Below are 19,427 nucleotides of genomic sequence, written 5' to 3'. Positions count from 1 at the left end.
ATCCATGGAGTTCATGCTTTCAAAGAAGACAGAATATTCCAGAGAGCACTGTCCACACTCATATAAAGTGAATGACACTTTTAATAGTACTAGATTACCAAACAAAAAAAAACCCCATATGTCTTATTGAATTAACTTTTATGGTTAAATGTGAGACTTATTTATAGAGTGCAGTGATGAGCAATTCACAGTGCCCTCTTAATAAGGTAATATGTAATGGTCTCCCTTCCATCAATGATTAATGGAAGTGATGGCACCTTGAGACCACTTTCAGTGTCCACTGACTTCTGATCTTGTCCCCTGCTTTTGGCAAGGTGAGATTCTCATCCACTGCCACTTACCCACATGGTTTACATTTTCTGTTCATTCTGGAAACCTGTCCCCAACCTGGGAATCCAGATGTGTGTTTATGATGGAAGCATTCTCAGCCTGGTGGGGAGAAAGGATAAGCCTTTCAGGGGGGAAGTGACAGGTAAGGAAAAGGCTAAGTAGCACCTCACACAGCATTCACCCTGAAAACACCCCATCACCACTTGGATAAGAGAAACTGCCATCTGGCTTCCCAAACACTTTGTTCACCATTGAATATGTAATTTTGCCCAAAGAAATTAGTGAATAATACTAATATCTAGTTTTATATAAATTATAAATATATATTACAATCATTAATTATCATAAATATCTAGAGTTTTATATAATATAAGACAAACTGCAGCCTTTTCTGCATTTCTCAAATGCTTGGAGGATAGGAGGGATACAAAAATAAATAATGTTACAGTATGTTACAACAGCAATGATCTACTTAAGTAACTTAATTAAAATTGGGGGTCTTATTTCTGGATATTTTTAGAGTAATGGAAAAGGACCCCTTCCATGCCAGTTGTTTACCTGTGCATATTGGGACGCTTGTGGAGCTGAATAAAGCAAATGGTGAGAATTTCTTTTAGCATATGTCAATTATTTCTTATAAAAGGGACTCCAGGCATATTTTTCTGTTGTTCATCCCTCTACATGTTGCAATGTCTCCAGAGCTGGCTTCTTACCTCTGATAAAGTAGAAAATGTGAATTTTTGTAAGTAGTGATTGTTTGAGAGCTGTGAAGGAGAAAATATTTTCCTATGTTTTACAACTTACTTTTACCCTTTAACATTCTGTTGGCCAGCTTCCTTTTTACAGTAAAATGAATGCATCCTCTCCTTATGGGTTATTAGATCTATTTTTTGTGTTTTGATTTGAGAAAGAAGTGAACTTGTAGAGATACCTATAATCTTCCTTTGCAACAGAGAATAGATAAATGTGAAAAATAACTTGATGTTATGTAGGCTGCATTTTCATTGGCATGATTCTTCCGTTTTGGAGTGGTCAATTTTCCTCTGTAATTTTAGTGTTCAGGATGAATTTTCACATTAAGATTGATTTAGTTTGGATTATTATGTAAGCAGTTACCACAATGTATAAAATCAAATGCATTAAATATGGATAATAATAATGGATAATAATCTTTGTTAGCCGCTCCATAACCAACTGTTCTTTGATTGGCTCACAACACCTCATTAACATAAAATAAACACACACAACACATCAAAAGGCAGTGGGGAGAAAATGCAATACAATTTAAAATCTCTTTTAAAATCAGTTTAAAAATCAAAATTTAAAAGACCTAAGTCAACAAAAAAGTATTTACCTGGCATCTAAAAGAACATAGTGATGAAGCCAGGTGAACTTCACTGGGGAGGCTATTCCATATATGGGGTGCAACCACCAAAGAGGCCCTCTCACCTTATTTGGCAGGGGCACTCAGAGGAAGGTCTCCGAAGAAGATCTTTAGGTCCAGATTTAAGGATTTGATTTAACTACTAATGATGATGATAGATTCTTAAAAAAAAAAAAAAATTCTGGGTAGCTGATTCATCCTATTAGACTGCACATTTGTATTTTAAACCTTGGCTTGTATTCTAAGGAATATCCTCACCCCCTCCACAGCAAAGCAGCCCTCTGCACCTGAAAATCCAGTTCTAAGGGTCATGGAACCTTCCGTAACAGCATTATATGGTGTGTGGAGGGCTTAAGGAAAAATGGGTGATGGACTCTCTCTCTCTCTCTCTCTCTCACACACACACACACACACACACACACGTAAACAGAAGTGCCTTCTGTTTGTGCAAGAGCGGATTAGGATAAAAGCCTCTTATATTTAACAACTGTTAAGATGACGTTAAGTAGTTAATATTTGTCATTTTAAAAATATTGTCATTCAATTCTTACTCGTAATCTTGCACTTAATTTTTAGTGCAGAGCCAACAAATCTGTAGTAGTGACTTATCTGCATGGGAAAAGAGTTAAGTGCAAGAATTAATCTTGTTTAGGCAGTGATCCATACCAAGAGAAGGGAACTATTGATACGCTTATTCCTAGCAAAAAGGTTGGCTTCTTACCATAAAAGTGGGGGGAGGGAAAGTGATAGCCATGCAAAATAAATGGAAAAAAGAGAGCTTTGCTGATAAAAATGTGTTAGTGTTTAGGAGGTTTTCAGTGTAGTTGTAGCTGTTTTTTTGTAACTCTATATGTGCTAGCCATTAATATATTGAGCAGTAGTTGTTTGGAAGGATTTGTATTGAGATTATTTTTTAAAAACTGATCTCACTGGGTTAACTGATGTCCATGGTGCCTTTAAAAGTACCAGCCATGTTAGAAAATAATAATAAAAGTGGGATGCAGATTTTCCAGGTTTTTTTCTGGAAGATTTTCTCATGCACATTTTTTCTCTTTTGCATAACATTTGCATTGAATTTTTTCCTCAGAAAATGTTCTCAGAAAATTTTATAATGCATATTCTCTTAATGCCTTAAATGGATTGTGATCTGATCTGGCATGTTATTTGACATATTTATTTAGTTTCTTTTAAAGCCTTATTTATTTCCCAAGATGTATCTCAAAGGTTTTTCAAGTAGCTGAACTGAAATATTAGATTGGGGTTGTGGGGTGGGAATAACTAAAAACACTTAATGTGATTTAAATGTTATGCTGAAAGGAATGAACTTTAATAGGCCTGTGCATCAGAATCTCTGGCTCTGATAGAAATACACGCTCTCCTGGCATCGCATGGAAGTGGCTGCTCAGCTCCAGACAGTACTTGCTATTTCTGGCACCTGGTGGGGGGCACAATTTTCACCAGCATCTGAGGCTTCTAATAGGATGCTGGGAAGCTGTAAGATTGCTGGGAAGACGTGTGGAGACCACCTAGGAACTTCTTCCAGTGCTGAGGAAGCACTGTTTCCAGGTACGCCTATGTGCCCTCCCAGTGTCCTGTTAGTACCCTCCTGGCAATTCCACGCAGCTTCCAACATCCTATTCCCACTCTTTGATTCTGGGGGCAAGCGCCCGGCACCAGAAAGAGCAAGTATTGCCTGGTGCTGATTGTGTCAGGAGTGCCTGCCTCTGCATTTTGTCAGGGAGATAGGGTGCTGATTCCAGTGTACAGTACCGACAACTTTTATTGGAATGTTCAATAAAACATATAACTTCTCTCTTACATACTTCCTAAAGATAATCGCCTGAAAAACATTAATTACAACTGTAGAATTGCTAAGCTTCCCTAATACTGCATTGTAATTGACTTATGGTTACAAATCAATTTTATAAAACAATGACCAATGATTAGCATTGCAGATGATTTTCTCTGATCTGATTTCCCCTCTCCTCTGAAGCTTCTGGTGTGACACAAAAATATTGAGAGCCAACATAGCATAGTGGTTTGAGTGTTAGACTAGGACTGGGAAAACCTGAGTTCGAATCCCCATTCAACCATGAAACTCACTGCGTGACTCTAGGCCTGTCATGTATCTCTCAGCTTAACTTAACTCACAGGGTTGTTGTGAGGATAAAAATAACCATATATACCACTCTGAGCTCCTCGCAGGAAAAGCAGGATATACATTTAATAAATAAATAAATAAAAATATGTCCCTGGGGGTAATCTGGACCTTACACTACTGCATATAATTTTTATAAATGAAAGATTTCCCCACAGAAAAGTAAAGTATAGGGAAATGCTCCACCCATATCTCTGCATAAAAGGAAGAAGAGCAATAGAAGACATCACTATTTCTGTACAGTACTAATTTTGGTATCCAGCATGAGAGACTGCTAATGATGAATAGTATCCAGGATAAAAGTCACACAACCAGTATACTTATGGATGGGATGGTTTTCAGCAACATATTTGCAGAGGAGTTGCGGGGCTGCAGAAGGAATTGAGAATCGGCCTACTTCTGCTGTGTGAGCAGAAGCATTCTGCTCACATCGCTTTTAATCTGAATGTTTCCCAGTAATGATATTTCTAACACAGATATTATTTTTAAATGTATTACCATTTTTTTCCTCTCTCCTAGAACTTTTCTATCTTTCCCATAAACTGGTTGACTTGTACCCAAATAATCCTGTAAGTTGTATCTTTGTTTTTTGTTTCATATACTTTGTACTAGCATCAAAACACAAGTTAATTAGAATATATATTGTAGAATCCACAGAAAAACTGAAGGATAATGTTGCTGGAGGTACTGCTTCTTTGTTAGTGTTACATAAAGTAATAAACTAGACTTTTTAAATTGCACAAAATGAGGTAGGCCTGGTAGAGGAGGGGTTGTGTTGAACATCTCTCATGATGTCTTAAGTACTATTCACAAAGTATTTGACATTCACACAGCCCAGTCTATGCAGCACTGACAACTGCAAATGCTTTTTGGGAAAGTGGTTTTTCAGCAACAAAATACTATTGATTGAGCACTAGGAAAATAAGATATTGCCCTAAGAGAAGCACATTATTCATGAAAGTCACCTGTAACCCCTGCAACAAATGTCTAACAATACAAAACCTTTGGAACATTTTAAAGATATATGGAGGCAATTCTCACGCTCGCCAAAGTGTGGGCTAAGGGAGCCTAGCCCGCTTTTTGGTGATCGTGTGCTGCAACGGGAGCCACATGGCTTCCGGCAGCAAACTTCCCAAAGTACCCCTCCCCTTAGCTGAGGTTAATGGAGTGAGCGCTCCGTTAACCTCAGCATTTTGCTTGTGTGTTGCCGCAGCACGCAGTGACACACGAGTAGACACCCAACCAGGAGGCTGCAAGCAGCCTCCCAGGCTCGGGGGTCTCTCCAGGATGCCCCGTGTGCTCACGTGGGGCATACTGGAACTTCCGGGGGCTACGCGACCCCTGATCCCAGCAGCCCCCGCTGGCTCCGTGACGGAGCCAGCAGTTGTGTGGGTGGCCAATCCCCACTAACCCCACTCTCCCCGCTAACCCCCTTACAGTGAGTCTCACTGATTGTGAGACTCGCCTCATGGTCAAGGAAAAATATTTTCATTGCCTAAAATGAAAGCCTAACAAAGTTTTGATATTTCAAATAATGGCTATTCATTCTGCCTTTAAAATTCGATCTTATGTGGGGCTATTCAGTTCCCAAGAACTATGTCTAAATGAGCAATGGCATATTTTTTAGGATTATACACATTAAAAGGAGAGCTGTATTTCTTCAGTGAGCACTCATTCAAGTATGTTACCAATGTAAATGTAAGAACAACACAAATGCCAAAGCAGTTTGAGGTTCCACTCTTTAACAAACAAAAGTTGAAAGTCAGCCTGAATGGATGCAAGCCCTTGAGTTGTATGTCCTGGGCATCATCCTCAATAAGTGGCCTGAAGTTCAAACATTTGCAAAGTGCATATGCCTGTGTTTGCATAAATAGTGAAAGATTTGTCTGTCATTGATTTTTTATCATATCAGTAATCTGCTATATGCTTAATAATTTTTATTTGGTGACTAGGTCTCCTGGTTTGCAGTAGGATGCTATTATCTTATGGTTGGTCACAAAAACGAGCATGCCAGAAGATATCTTAGGTAAGCTTAAATTTACAAACCTTAAAGCTAAATGAAACAATCTTGTAAAATGTATACAGTTTTAAACATGTAAGAAACCCTATGCCTTGATGGAATAAGCAATTACAGGTCACAAGAATATTTGAAAACTAGAGTTTGCACAGTTTAGTAAATACTTGATCACTCTCAGCACTATTTTTCAAGCTTCCATTTTTTGCTAATATGCTATTAATATTACATATTTCACTGACCTTTATTTTGAGCATTTGTGTTTTGTGTTTCAGCAAAGCTACTACACTTGAGAGAACATATGGGCCAGCATGGATAGCATATGGACACTCATTTGCTGTTGAAAGTGAGCATGATCAAGCAATGGCTGCATACTTCACAGCAGCCCAACTAATGAAAGGGTATGTGAGAATCAAATTGCTATGTGATATTAATATAGCTTAATGAAATTGTCAGGTGGTCTGCTTTAGTGAAGGGTGTATCAAGATGGGGTAATCTTTTTTCCCCATTTAAAGTCGCTAACAAGGAAAAACAATCTGTCCTAAGAAGTCCTTACTGTTTGAGTTGTACTTTGCAATATCATTGATGACATTATCATAGGAATGTATTTGTTGCTCACGGTTGGTATCCCACACATCAATATTAGTGTGTTGTGGATCAGCTTATCAAACTATATAACACTAGTTCACATGCTTTTATTGAAACAAGAATGGTTTGCTATTGTGTATATCTTTGGTCAGGAGAGCCCTCAAAAGGCCTGGCCTTTCAGGGTTTTTAATTAGTTTTAATTGTTTTAATGCTATAACCTAGTTTCCAGGGTTTTTTAATTGTTTGTTTTTTATGATGTTTCAATGGTTAATTTATGTTTTATATTGTTTTTATTTATGTTTTAACTATTACTGGTTTTAATGGTTTTGTTTTAATTGTAAACTGCCCTGAGCCACTTTGGAAGGGCGGTATAAAAATCGAATAAATAATATGAATGAATGAATGAATGAATAAATATCTTCTTTATATATATTTCTCTAAGGCATACCCGTCACTAATCCCATGTGTGGCAGGTCTCGCAAGACTTTGCAAGCAGTTGCCCGGAGAGTGACGGGGATGTGGGAGAAAATGGTGGTGATAGCCAGCCATCTGGCAGGCAAATAAAAGGGCAGCAAATGGTGGCAGCCGGCCAGCCAAAGAAAGCGGTGGGGGCAGGCGGGCAGAAGACGAAGACGGCGGGGGGAAGAAGACAGACGGCTGGTGGGCGATGAAGATGGGGCAGGGGGGCAAAGAAGGTGGTGGGCGGGCAAAAAAGTGGAGGCGGGGTGGGCAGGGGGAGAAAGTGGCGTGTGAACTAGAGGCACAGATGCTCTGCGCCCAGCTAGTAGTAATATAGTTTTGTAGTTTGTCTATATCTGATATATTATATTTATCTTTATTCTTTTGCAGCTGCCATTTGCCAATGCTTTATATTGGACTGGAGTATGGCTTGACCAACAACTCAAAATTAGCTGAACGATTTTTCAGCCAAGCTTTATGTATTGCACCTGAAGATCCTTTTGTTATGCATGAAGTTGGGGTAGTAGCATTTCAGAATGGAGAGTAAGTTTCTTTTATTGTGGCTTATCTTTGTAGATACGGCACAATCTATGTATAATTTCCTTTTCTTGTTACCACTTCCATAGGAATGGCTATGTTAGTCTGTAGCAACAAAAACAATCTTGTGGCACCTTAATTTTTTCGTGGCATAAGCTTTTATGAACTAAAGTCCACTTCATCAGGTGTATGAAATGTACTTGTAATCCTTCTATATATACATGAGTACTGAACAAAAAATTTGAAAAGTAGTCAAATGGTAGGAAATGTGGAAGGCCAATCTGGTGATAAATGTAAATATGCTGATAATTCACATTAGGTGGCATCTTGAGTGGCACTAGGAGAAGATCGTTCATACAAGTCACTTTCTGAGTTTGCCTTCTCGTTGCATCCTCCAAGCCTCTTGAAGAGTTGTTTCTGAGGGTCAAGGGATTCAACCTTCAGTGTGTGACACAATGCCAGTGGCTGGAAATTAAGAAGGGAGTCCCTGGAAACTACACAGACACACCTTCTGCAAACAGAGCAGCCCTCTGAGGATACCTGTCTACTAAAGAGTGCATTTTATTTTTCTGATCGTAGTGGACATAGTTCACAAAAGCTTATGATACAACAAATGTGTTAATCTTTAAGGTGCCACAAAACTCGTTGTTATTTCTGGTTAGCTCCTCCATGTTTAGAAATCATCCTCCACTCATTAGTTTAAAATATTGCAGTGGCAGTGATCACTTTCCATTGCCATTGGCAAAAATACTGCTGGCTTGTGAAATTGAGAAAGTTAGACAATTAAAATCAAATACTGTTTAATATGTTGTTACTGCCATATGAGAGAGAGAGAGAGAGAATGCAAATTAGTTGGCATATACCACCTATCACAGTAACTGATAACTAGGTTGTTCATCCAGTATATTATTTTATCCCTCAGGTTTGTTTTTAAACTCTTGACTACTTCTCACTATTCTGTATCTTTTAATAACTTTTCTTACACTGTTAAGGATAGTTAACAAACAGTTACTTTGGAAACTCATATACAGGCGGTCCTCAACTTAAGAAGCTCTGATTGAAGATGAAAGGCACTTAAGACATTTGTAAATAGCCACCTTATTTCAACTTAACAATTGTATTTCAACTTTACAACACTTGCTGCAGGAGGGAAGGCTCTGCTTCATGACTACTGATGCACAGGCTAGAGGAGGAGGAGGCAACAATGGTGGCTCAGATTCACATTGTCATTGAGACTGGCAGTCCTGGTGGCAGCAGCTGCTGCACCTGAAACTGAGGACGCTTCCCTGCTGCCACTGCTGCTTCCACTCCTCCTCCTCCTTCTCCAGACTCAGCTGCTGCTGTGCTCTGATGGAGGGGGAGACAGCCCAGCCTATTCCCAGCTTCCACACACTGCTTCCTGCCCACCCCACTTTCTTCCCTGTCTGTTGCCCAGGAAGAGAAGGAGGTAAGCTACCCAGTTGCCTGCCTCCCTGCCTTCCATGGAAAAATGAGAGAGACCCAGGAAGGATGTGCATGGCACGTGTAAATATTAATATTAATAATAATAATAATAATAATTCAATTTCTATACCGCCCTTCCAAAAATGGCTCAGGGCGGTTTACAAAGAGAAATAAAACAAATAAGATGGCTCCCTGTCCCCAAAGGGCTCACATTCTAAAAAGAAACATAAGACACACACCAGCAACAGTCACTGGAAGTACTGTGCTGGGGGTGGATAGGGCCAGTTACTCTCCCCCTGCTAAATAAAGAGAATCACCATGGTAAAAGGTGCCTCTTTGCCCAGTTAGCAACTTCTGTTTCTCTACCATCACTTTCTCTGCTACATGTCTGCACATCTGGGACTAACACACCTCCAGATTTGACAGCAGCACGAAAAAAAATAGGATATTTGGCCTTGGTTCGGAAATCTAACCCCCATTTATAATATTGTTTCCTATGGAAAAATTGATTCTGATTTAAGATGATTCTTAAGAAACAGTTTAAGATGATTCTTAAGAAACAGTTTTCAGCAACCAGTTGTGTCGTAAGACTGAGGACTTCCTGTTCATCTGTGTATACCTTTTTAAAGAAAGTTACTATAGGTACTTTTAATGCTGGATGTTAATAACCTTCTCTGTACAGAGACTAAGAGAAAAAAAAGTTCCTTTAAAATAAAACATAGATTGTTAATTTGAAGGGATTTATCAGTTAGAAGAGATGAATCAGTAAGTGTGCTTTATCTTGGTGACCTCTTTCAGCTGGAAAACTGCAGAAAAGTGGTTTCTTGATGCATTAGAGAAAATTAAAGCCATTGGAAATGAGGTATTTTGATTATTCTTTTAGTCCTTATTAATATGATTGGCTACAACCCTGCCTTTGCCAGAAGATAACATGCTGGAACCCATCAGGGACGGGCTATGCCCAGCCATGAGCACCCTACTCAGAAATTATCCAACTCCTAGAAGCAAAACACATGCAGATCCCCACCTCATGCTTCAGTAGACCCGGACATATATTGATTTATCATCATAGCCAAGCATTCTGTGCTCCTCCCAGGAGTATCCAGACTCTGTCATTCAGGCTATTCATATTGAAAAGTGGAGCAAGACCATCACAGTGGGTTTATAGGTTTCTGACTGCCTCATGGGAAGTTGTGCATTTGGCTGTTGTGATCTGAAGGTGTGCAGGACACACTTCACTGTTCAGTCACCAATGGAGAGTGAGAGGGACCCAGGCTGTCCTCCACCATCTTTGTTCACTACTTGTATTGTTCAGATGCTACACATGTTCAGTGATCTCTAGTGACCAGCACAACCCAAGAATTTCAATTATTTTTTCCTGTGCTGGTTGCTAGATGTGTCCTAACTTTCCTCACCACTTAGCAATGGCTGTCTGATGTTGCAATCCACCCCTTGTGCACATGTTTTGACTTGAACAGGATTTTGGTACAGCTGCATATCTCAGTCGCTGTGCCGGTGGGTAGAATCGTAGCCATTATAGCCTTTCTGTAACATGTTACATAATTATTTATAATTAGGCCTATATTGGGCTACATCATTTATAGCTGGCATATAATTATACACACATCTAGATCCAGCAGCCCCTAACATTGCATAGCAAACTTCTTTACTAAGAGGAGCTTCATATATAGTTTGTGATATGCCTCTAAATACCAGTTGCAGGGGTGTAGCAGTAAGAGAGGGCATGTCCTCATCTCTAGCCTGTGGGGTTCCCAGAGGCATCTGGTGGGCCACTGTATGATGCTAGATGTTGGACTAGATGGGCCTTGGGCCTGATCCAGCCTGATGTATGGACCTTGACCTTGGGCTTGATCTAGCAGGGCTTTCCTTATATTCTTATGGCATTGAGGTCTGCCATTCAAAGAAAGGGGGGAAATCTTTTAATCTGCTCGGCTTGCCCAAGGACTTGGATGCACAAGTAGCTTTCTGGATCCTAGCACACAATTTTTTCATGCAATACATGGTTTCATGCCATTTGAAAGTGTTTTTATATACACACACACACCAGTTAAATTTTCCTTTATGAGACACACATTAAAATGTGGTTTTCACATATGATTTGTGCTTGTTTTGCAGGTGACGGTTGATAAGTGGGAACCTTTATTGAACAATTTGGGACATGTATGCAGAAAGCTCAAGTAAGTGGAAAAAACAGTATTTGACCAATTGTTATTACTTTCAAAAGCATTTGTATTTAATTGCATTGAGGGCCCAGTTTTATGTGTAGTTTACATTTTCAAGAGTTTATGTATTAATGGCATGTGACATCCTGAAAATTGCAGCTGTGTTTTTAAAAAGAAGAGTTCTAGTCCTTGTAGTTGAAGAGAGAAATTTGGAAATACTTTAGTAACATCTAACATGCTTTAGTAATATTCAGAAAGCCAAGGGCTGAATTGAGCTTCCAGTAGCCAGGGCTGAATCTTCAGTGTCCTTCAAAGTTCATGACTACTGTTGACTACATATCTACTAACGATGTTTTACTACTTCTGACAGCTTCAGTTTCCTTTTGTTTTCTTTCTCTTCACCTTGTGGAGTTTGGGTGGTGGTTGTTACTTTTAATGACAAAATTCTTGTCAATTGTGTTTTCTAGAGATTCTTTCTCTGAAAAAGGAATAGTAAATATGAAGTGACCCTTTAAATGTGAAATATGGTGGGATCTTGTTAATAGCAGCATACCTCTAAAATACTGCTATAGTTTTGTGATATAAGTGATATTTATTTATCTTAACAGAAAATATGAAGAAGCTCTTGAATACCATCGTCAAGCTCTAGTGCTGATTCCTCAAAATGCTTCTACCTATTCTGCCATTGGATACATACATAGTTTGATGGGCAACTTTGAAAGTGCAATTGATTATTTTCATACAGTATGTGTATACATTTTCTTTATGACAAAGTTCTTTGCTATTAACCTCCTGGTTACAGGGGTTTAAAGTAATATTTACCCCTTCTTAATGTTGTAACTTGTCTTGTTTAATCAGGCCCTTGGTCTTAGAAGGGATGATACATTTTCAGTTACCATGCTTGGACACTGCATAGAAATGTATATTGGCGATTCTGAAGCCTACATTGGTAAGTAGTTTTGTTGTTCTTACATTTCTGGTACAACTCAAATAATCCTATACCACTATGGGTGTTGGTACAGGAGAACCTCCTTATCCACGGTTCTGTTTCTCACGGTTTTGCATATCCACAGTTTAAAAATAGAGGACGAACCTTGTTAATCACGGGTAAGGGGTTCGCGTATCTGCAGTTTTTGGTGAGGAGTGAGAGGGAGAAAGGAGAAAAGGAGTGCTGGCCTTTTTCTCCTGTGAAGGCGGCATCCGGTTCTGGCTTTTCCCTGCAGCGGAAGTGCTGGCCTTTCTCCCTGCCAGGGCACACTAATGCAATATCCCCTGTAGAGCAAGGGCCGATTGCTAGCCACTTCCACACATGCTCTTCAAGCACTGGCCTCTCCCCCTGCGCTACTACCCATGCTCCTTGAGTGCTGCCGTCTGTCAGGCAAGAGGATGTCATGCGAACATGACATCCCTGTAGACTGGGTACCACTAGAGGCAGGACAGGGTTAGGGTTAGGATTTGGGTCTCACGAGACTTGTGAGGCCTGGGAGGAATAAGGCAGCCCTCACCCATCAGCCATGAGGGCCAGTTCTCTGAGGAAGACCCTCCTCATGCCAGTCCAGTCCTGCCCTGCCTCCAGTGGCCCCCCAGTCTACGGGGATTCCGCAGCACTCGAGGAGTGGGCAGGTGGAGACACCAGCACGAGGAGAGAGGCCAGGACTCGAGTAAGCAGGGCAGTGGCTGCCGATCGGCCCTCTGGTGGCCCCTGCTCTACAGGGGTATTGCATTAGTGCGCCCTGGCGGGGAGATATTGCATTAGCGTGCCCTGGCCAGCACTTAGGAGAAATCCCTGCTTGGGGCGAAAGGCCAGTGCTCCTTTCTTTTTCTTGCCCCCCTGCGTTTGCATTGAGTTAACATCCCGACATCCACAGTTTCATTATCTGCAGTGCTGGGCCAAGAACCTAACCCCACAGATAGCGAGGTCTACTTGTACAGTTGCTTTCAAAATAATACTGTATTCATTTATTTTGCCATGTTTGCTAATGATGCTGAGTTTGCTAATGATGCTGAGACTTAAAGGAAGGCAATTTCATAAGGTAAATACTAATTGGAGAAAGGTTTTCTTGACATAGAAACATACTGTGCACTAGGGATGTGCACAGAACAAAGCAGGGGTGGTTCGAAGGCGGCCTAAGTGTGCCGGGCACAGGCACGCACACATGACCACCATGTGTGCCCATGACATGTGCTCGTGCCCAGCGCATAGGCGCACCGGATACTTCCGGTTACTTCCAGGGCGGCAGGGAGGTATGCTGCTGCCCTGATGGACTTTGAGAAAAAACTTTGAGCGCGGGCAGGGGGGAAGTGGAGGGAGTGGTAAGTGTACCCTCCCCCACCCTTAAAGATGCACACACACGCCTTCAAACCGGCGGAACCGCCCACTGTTCGAACAGGCTCAGCAGCCCCCATAAAGGGACTCCAAACCAGTTCCATGCACATCCCTACTGTGCACTCTATGAATTGGCTAAGAAAGTTACAGAAATATTATATTTCTATCCTACTCTTCCTCCAAGGAGCTCAGGATGGCATACAACAGGGCTACATAACTTCAGCCCTCCAGCTGTTTTTGGATTACAGTTCCCATAATCCCCAGTCACAGTGGCCAATAGTTAAGGATTATGGAAGTTGTAATCCAGCATCTGCAAGGGGACTGAAGATGTGCAGTCCTGACTTAGAAGGTTCACTCCTCCCGACATACACACATCCAGCCATATATCCTCATGACCCTGTCAGATAGGTTAGGCTGTCCCAGTGTCATCCAGTGAGCTTCATGGCTGAGTGGGAATTTGGATCTGGGTATCTGATTATCTCATACTGCGCGGGAGATGGCAATGGTAAACCCCTCCTGTATTCTACCAAAGACAACCACAGGGCTCTGTGGTTGCCAGGAGTCGACACCGACTCAACGGCATCCTTTACGTTTATCTCTGCTCAAAGTCCAACACTCTAACCACTACCCCACACTGGTAATGAACTATGCATGGCGAAGCATTATGGTCCAGAGGGCTTGACAGAAAAGAATAGTTTAACACAGGCAGAAATTAATTGGGTACATTGAGAATTTTAACCTGGAGGTTTTATTTCAGGAACTGCAATTAAGGACAAATTAAGATGCTATGACTTTGATGTGCATACTATGAAGTCTTTAAAGAACATCATTTCTCCTGCATGGGATGTGTTGGAATTTGATATTGAAAAGCAAACTCTAGAAGAAAGTAGTATCATGGCACTAGAAGCACCACATCAGAGGAAAACTACAGAAGCACCTCCTCCATTAGATGAAACCTTTGAAATTGAAATGAATGAAAGTGATATGATGTTAGAAACATCCATGTCAGATCACAGTACGTGACTATAAAACAGATTTGTCATGTTATTTAAGCATTTTTGTTGCATCTTAGGAATCTACTACTTTTTAAATATACAATTACATAATACTCTTGACATCAGAGAACTGTGCAAGACTGTAACAATGTTTATTGTAAGAAATTTATCAATTTTATTCTGCAAAATTATACACCTTTTTAAAACTGTTCATTGCATCCTGTGACTGCTATTATAAAGAGACTGTGAATGTTTAAAAAAGTACTTGGTTTACAATATGTTGGTTTCTGTGTCCTAAAACTGATGAATTTATTGCTTTGGCTTTCCAGCTTTTTATGTTTACATGCTAAATATTTGTCACAATGCCCTCCTGCCAAGTTTAGGATTTTGATACAATATATTCTTTAAAAAGAATTAAAGTTTTCATAATTTTGTTCAACCCCTACATGCATTTGTGAAAAATATTTTTTATCCGTTGGATCCAGTTTATTTTTAATTAAATTGCTGGCAAATCATCTTAAGCATGGTAGTGAATGCTCTGAGTTCTGTTTGTCTTATATTTGTCATTTGCTTCAGCTTCTTTGCTGTTTGTACATACTGCCTGTATTTATCTATACTCCATGTATTTATAGTAGCAAGGTTACTGTTTAAATGAAAATCAAGTCTGGCTGCGTTACAGAAGTTTAAGAGGTTGTTAAAAAGAAATTCAGAGATGAGGGTGAGGAATGTTTTGAAATGGAAAATGGTCCTTGTTCACAGCTGGGTTAATTTATGAACAAATCTGAACTTGAAGCAGCAGCATCAGTAGAAAGCAGGCTAGTCTAGATGAAATTTGCAGAAAACATGGGATCAATTTTTATTTTTTTTAAAGACAGGACAGAACTGAGCTTGGAAGTCAGTTAACAGTTTAGGGAAGAAAATAAAGAGATCATAGAGCCAGGGTTCAAATCTGAATGCTAGATGGCATGCATCAAATGAGTAGTGCAGAACAGAGTCTCTAAGCATTAGCAAACCAGTCTTGCTTTTATTGTTTCCATGCTAGCTATAGGGGTTTTAGATGACCTAACAACTGACAAGAGAGAGTAATGAAATGTATGGATTGTAGGATATCTAGTTTCTAGGGTCTTTTGTTTGAGAGGACATCCTATGTGTGGCATTTTATACAAGGTTCTAGCAGGGAATCCACATCAAGCAAGATTCAAATTGTCTAGGGCTAAACATGGATAAGTGTATCTATAAGTATATCTAAATGTATCTATTCACCTGAAATCAGGCCTCCAGAACAGTTCACAGGGGGGAAAGTGGGGGGGGGAGCAATTTTAACAATTATTAAAAAACAACAAATACAACAGCAATAGCATACAAATAACCAGCAGCAGCAGCAGCAAGATCAGAATGATTCCATAAGAAGTATGTTCAAACAAAACTTCACATGTCTTTTGAAAATCCTCAGTGAGTGGACAAATTAATTCCATTAGCAAGTTCCAAAACCTGGGCACTGGTCTATGAAAAAACCCAGGCACAGATCCCACACGTTGCTGGGGAAAGGTACGTGCAACAGGGCATCGTCCCCTGCTGACCAGAGCCTGTAGGCAGCTTCATAGAGGAGACAGTCCTTCATATGTCCTGTTCCTAAACCATATATGGCCTTAAGGTTAAGAATCAGCATCTTAAGTTGAGTCTGGAAGCAATTTGGAAATCAGTACAGTTGCTAAAGCACTGGCATAATGTGGTCAAAGACCTGAGCTCCTGTTCATAATTTTGCTGCATTCTGTAGCCATTCCAGACACTTCTTAGGGGCATCCCCAAATACAGAACATCACAGTAGTCCAATCTGGATGTGATCAGGGCATGGGTAATTAGCAACACCATCCTCCTGAGAAGGCCAAAGGTGCTACACCAACTGAAGCTGGGCAAAAGCACTCCTTTTCACAACCGTCACTTGTTTATGCAGGAGCAAAGACAGGTTCAGAAGTACTCGCAAACTGTTCATCTGTCCCTTTACGAAGTACAAGCCCACCATAACAGGTTGATTGCCTCTTCTCAGACTGATCCGCTCTTCTAGTTTCAGTATATTAGCTCACACCCAGTCCTACAATTCATGACATTCACCATTATCCTGGAACTGAATAGAAAGAGAGAGAGCTGTGTGTCATCAGAATACTAGGCATGTGCACCATGGAAAATGTCGAATCTGATCTGATATTGGAATGGGATTTTGGGTGCCCTGGGGATGTCAGATATCCCCTTGGTGTCAGATTTCTGAAATCCTGACATAAATCCTGAATTCCAACATTGTGGCATTAATTCTGACAATCCCAACTCAATGTTTGGGACCTGATATTGGTTTGGAATTTTGGCTAATTTTTACCAATTCCCACATTGCAATTCTGACTTTTCATATGCCTATTGATAAATCAAAAACTCTGAACTACCCCTCCCAATAGTTTCATGTAGAGGTTAAACAGCACTGAGGACAAGATCCAACCCTGTGGCAACTTTAAGTTAAATGCCAAGCAGTCTAATACTATCCCCTCAAAACCGTATTTTCTTATCTTCTCAGATTAATGACAAGATTGCCTTCTAAAGTTGGCTTCAATGTAAATATAAAGGGATGGAAAATCATTAGGAAAATATTTTAAATCTGAAATCCACATGTTTTTGTCTAAATGTGACATTTTCCCACTGGCATGCAAAAATTGCTTTGGACTATAGGAAACTCATATAATAAAGTAGTACTGATAGGGCTTTTTATGCTTAACTTTTCCTGTATTAATGAAAGTTCAATACAAAAATATATTAAATCAGAAAAATGAATTTCTACATCTCAGATTAAAATTTAAATGTATCACTGTTCTCTGAAGTATGTCAGCCAATCAGAATTGTGACAGATAAGCACAGGCAAAGTATTCAAAGTGCTCAGCCTCTCCTCCATATTCTGCTGCCAAATCTCCTCTGTTGATGCTGTTTGCTAAAATCTAGGTAAATTCATGTATTACAGTCCCCTTCTATAACTCTATTAAAGATACTTAGATTAAGTTGTGCTATCTTGTTAATAGAATAAATATTTTTCCCAGGTAAAAGTGTATATAAGTAATATAATGCACATGTGCAAGATTTACTTTCCCTGCCAGATTGTGCTGCAGAATGTAATATTTGTTTAAGCCCTTCACCATGTTTCCAGCCCACTTTACTTAACTGAGGGCTAAACTACAAATAGTTAAATGTGTCAGAGCAGACATGCTTGAGTCCTCCCCCCTCCTCTAAAGAAGAAGCATGGGAGTGTTCTGGATCAGTACCACAGAATGGGATGAGAGGGCATTTAACCCTTTGCCCCAACCATGGTTCTTATGTAGCCTGTGTCTCCTCCCGCCACAGTGGCTGCTATTTGTCCCATGAGGAAAGCTTCCATCAGAGCCAATGGGATGATTTTATTTATTTATAAAAGACTTGTTTGGATGAGTTCACTATGAAATTTCTATCAATTTATATCCTTTTCCCTCATTTCAACTCATAGGTGTATACAGTAGTTACCATTATTATTTTGTGTCTTGCAAACTAAATCACAATGCAATTAATATGTTAACAGAGAAAAGGAAAAAAACGAAAGGTTGTGCCGTTGAGTCGGTGTCAGCTCCTGGCAACCACAGAGCTATTTGGTTTTCTTGGTAGAATACAGGAGTGGTTTACCATTGCCTTCTCCCACACAGTGTGAGACGATGCCTTTCATGCCTTCCCTATATCACTGCTGCCTGATATAGGAGTTTCCCATATACTGGAAACACACCAGCGGGGATTTGAAACAACAGCCTCCTGCTCTCTAGGCAGGTTGCTTCCCCACTGCACCATTAGCCTTTAAATCCCATGGAATTCAATGGAAGTTACTTAATGTAGGAGCTACTTAATGGCACAGAGGGGAAATGACTTGAGTAGCAAGCCAGAGGTTGCCGGTTTGAATCCCTGCTGGTATGTTTCCCAGTCTATGGGAAACACCTATATTGGGCTGCAGTGACACAGGAAGATGCTGAAAGGCATCATCTCATACTACATGGGAGGAGGCAATGGTAAACCCCTCCTGTATTCTACCAAAGACAACCACAGGGCTTTGTGGTGGCCAGGACTTGACACCGACTCAACGGCACGCTTTTACTTTACTTAATGTAGGGCATCAGTGGATGATGTTTAGATTATATTACCTACTTTTCTCCTCTTAAATTAATGTACAGAATGTGGCCTTTAGCACACTAGCCATACAGCTTAAGGGGGTTTGAGGAAAAACTTTTATTTGAAGCCTTTAATGAACTTCACCCTGCTGAAGCTCTGCCTAGTTTTTATAATACTGGCGGGGGAATGAATGAATGAACAACATAGAGACAAAGCCAGGGGTGTAGCTATAATTGAGAGGATGGGTTCAAAGAACCTGGGGAGGCCCCCAGCTCCACGCCTCCCTATTTTCTTCATTATCTTCCTCACTTTGAGGGGCCACCCGGGAGGGGGTGAAAATGGGCCCCCTCTCCCCTAGCTACGCCCCTGGACAAAGCCTTCCAATTTCTCCCTCTCAAAGGCGTCCCGATCCTGCTTGTCTTCTGTTTTAACGCGGCCATAATATTCTGCCATGCTCTAAAAACCCCATGGAAAAGTCTGATAAACGGGTAGTCAGCAGAGGTTGAGAGCCGCAGAGGTTTGGCAGCCGATTTTCACAAGGTAGTACGTGAGCCCCTTTGGGACAGGGAAACATCTTCTCATTCCTTTTGCGGAATTAGGAATAATCATAAAAAATAAGCCTACGGAGAGAATCTGGAGGGGCATATATTACCCAAAGGAATGAGTCAAAAAAAACCCTCTATGGACCTTAACCGGTAAGTGAGGGGAATAACAAATCAGTAGGGCTGTTCTTTCTGGTTTGCAGAGCGGTAACGAATCAGGGCGCGCAAACCATGCAGGACAACGAAGGGGAGCCGCTGCCTAAACATCGGTTTCCATCCTCGTCACTCGCAGGAGCTCCGTCGC

The 19,427-nt window shown here is 40.5% G+C and overlaps 1 protein-coding gene and 1 long non-coding RNA gene across 4 annotated transcripts in view; one reads left to right on the top strand and one right to left on the bottom strand.

The window, feature by feature from the left end:
• The window catches only part of CDC16 (cell division cycle 16), a 39,513-nt gene extending 24,575 nt beyond the window's left edge, over window positions 1-14,938 (top strand). For both annotated transcript variants that reach the window (XM_053309447.1, XM_053309448.1), the window contains exons 9-18: window positions 851-930; window positions 4,392-4,441; window positions 5,825-5,898; window positions 6,162-6,287; window positions 7,324-7,476; window positions 9,712-9,775; window positions 11,050-11,111; window positions 11,705-11,840; window positions 11,955-12,045; window positions 14,180-14,938. In XM_053309447.1, coding sequence (XP_053165422.1) covers window positions 851-930; window positions 4,392-4,441; window positions 5,825-5,898; window positions 6,162-6,287; window positions 7,324-7,476; window positions 9,712-9,775; window positions 11,050-11,111; window positions 11,705-11,840; window positions 11,955-12,045; window positions 14,180-14,445 — 1,102 coding nt within the window. In that variant the 3' untranslated portion in view covers window positions 14,446-14,938. The remainder of the gene's footprint in view (window positions 1-850; window positions 931-4,391; window positions 4,442-5,824; window positions 5,899-6,161; window positions 6,288-7,323; window positions 7,477-9,711; window positions 9,776-11,049; window positions 11,112-11,704; window positions 11,841-11,954; window positions 12,046-14,179) is intronic.
• Window positions 14,546-19,407, bottom strand: LOC128350775 (uncharacterized). Of its 2 annotated transcripts, none has more exons than XR_008319452.1 (2): window positions 19,269-19,407; window positions 14,546-16,542 (listed from the first exon to the last, which is right to left on the bottom strand). It is a non-coding gene; the product is annotated as an uncharacterized LOC128350775 (long non-coding RNA). The 2 variants fall into 2 exon arrangements; XR_008319451.1 differs by having other exon boundaries at window positions 19,234-19,372.
• Between the last annotated feature and the right edge of the window lie 20 nt (window positions 19,408-19,427).

This window comes from Hemicordylus capensis, chromosome 3, assembly GCF_027244095.1.
Source record: "Hemicordylus capensis ecotype Gifberg chromosome 3, rHemCap1.1.pri, whole genome shotgun sequence".
NCBI lineage: Eukaryota > Metazoa > Chordata > Lepidosauria > Squamata > Cordylidae > Hemicordylus > Hemicordylus capensis.
The sequence above is the reverse complement of the archived record's forward strand: the minus strand, read 5'-3'. Positions and strand labels throughout refer to the sequence as shown.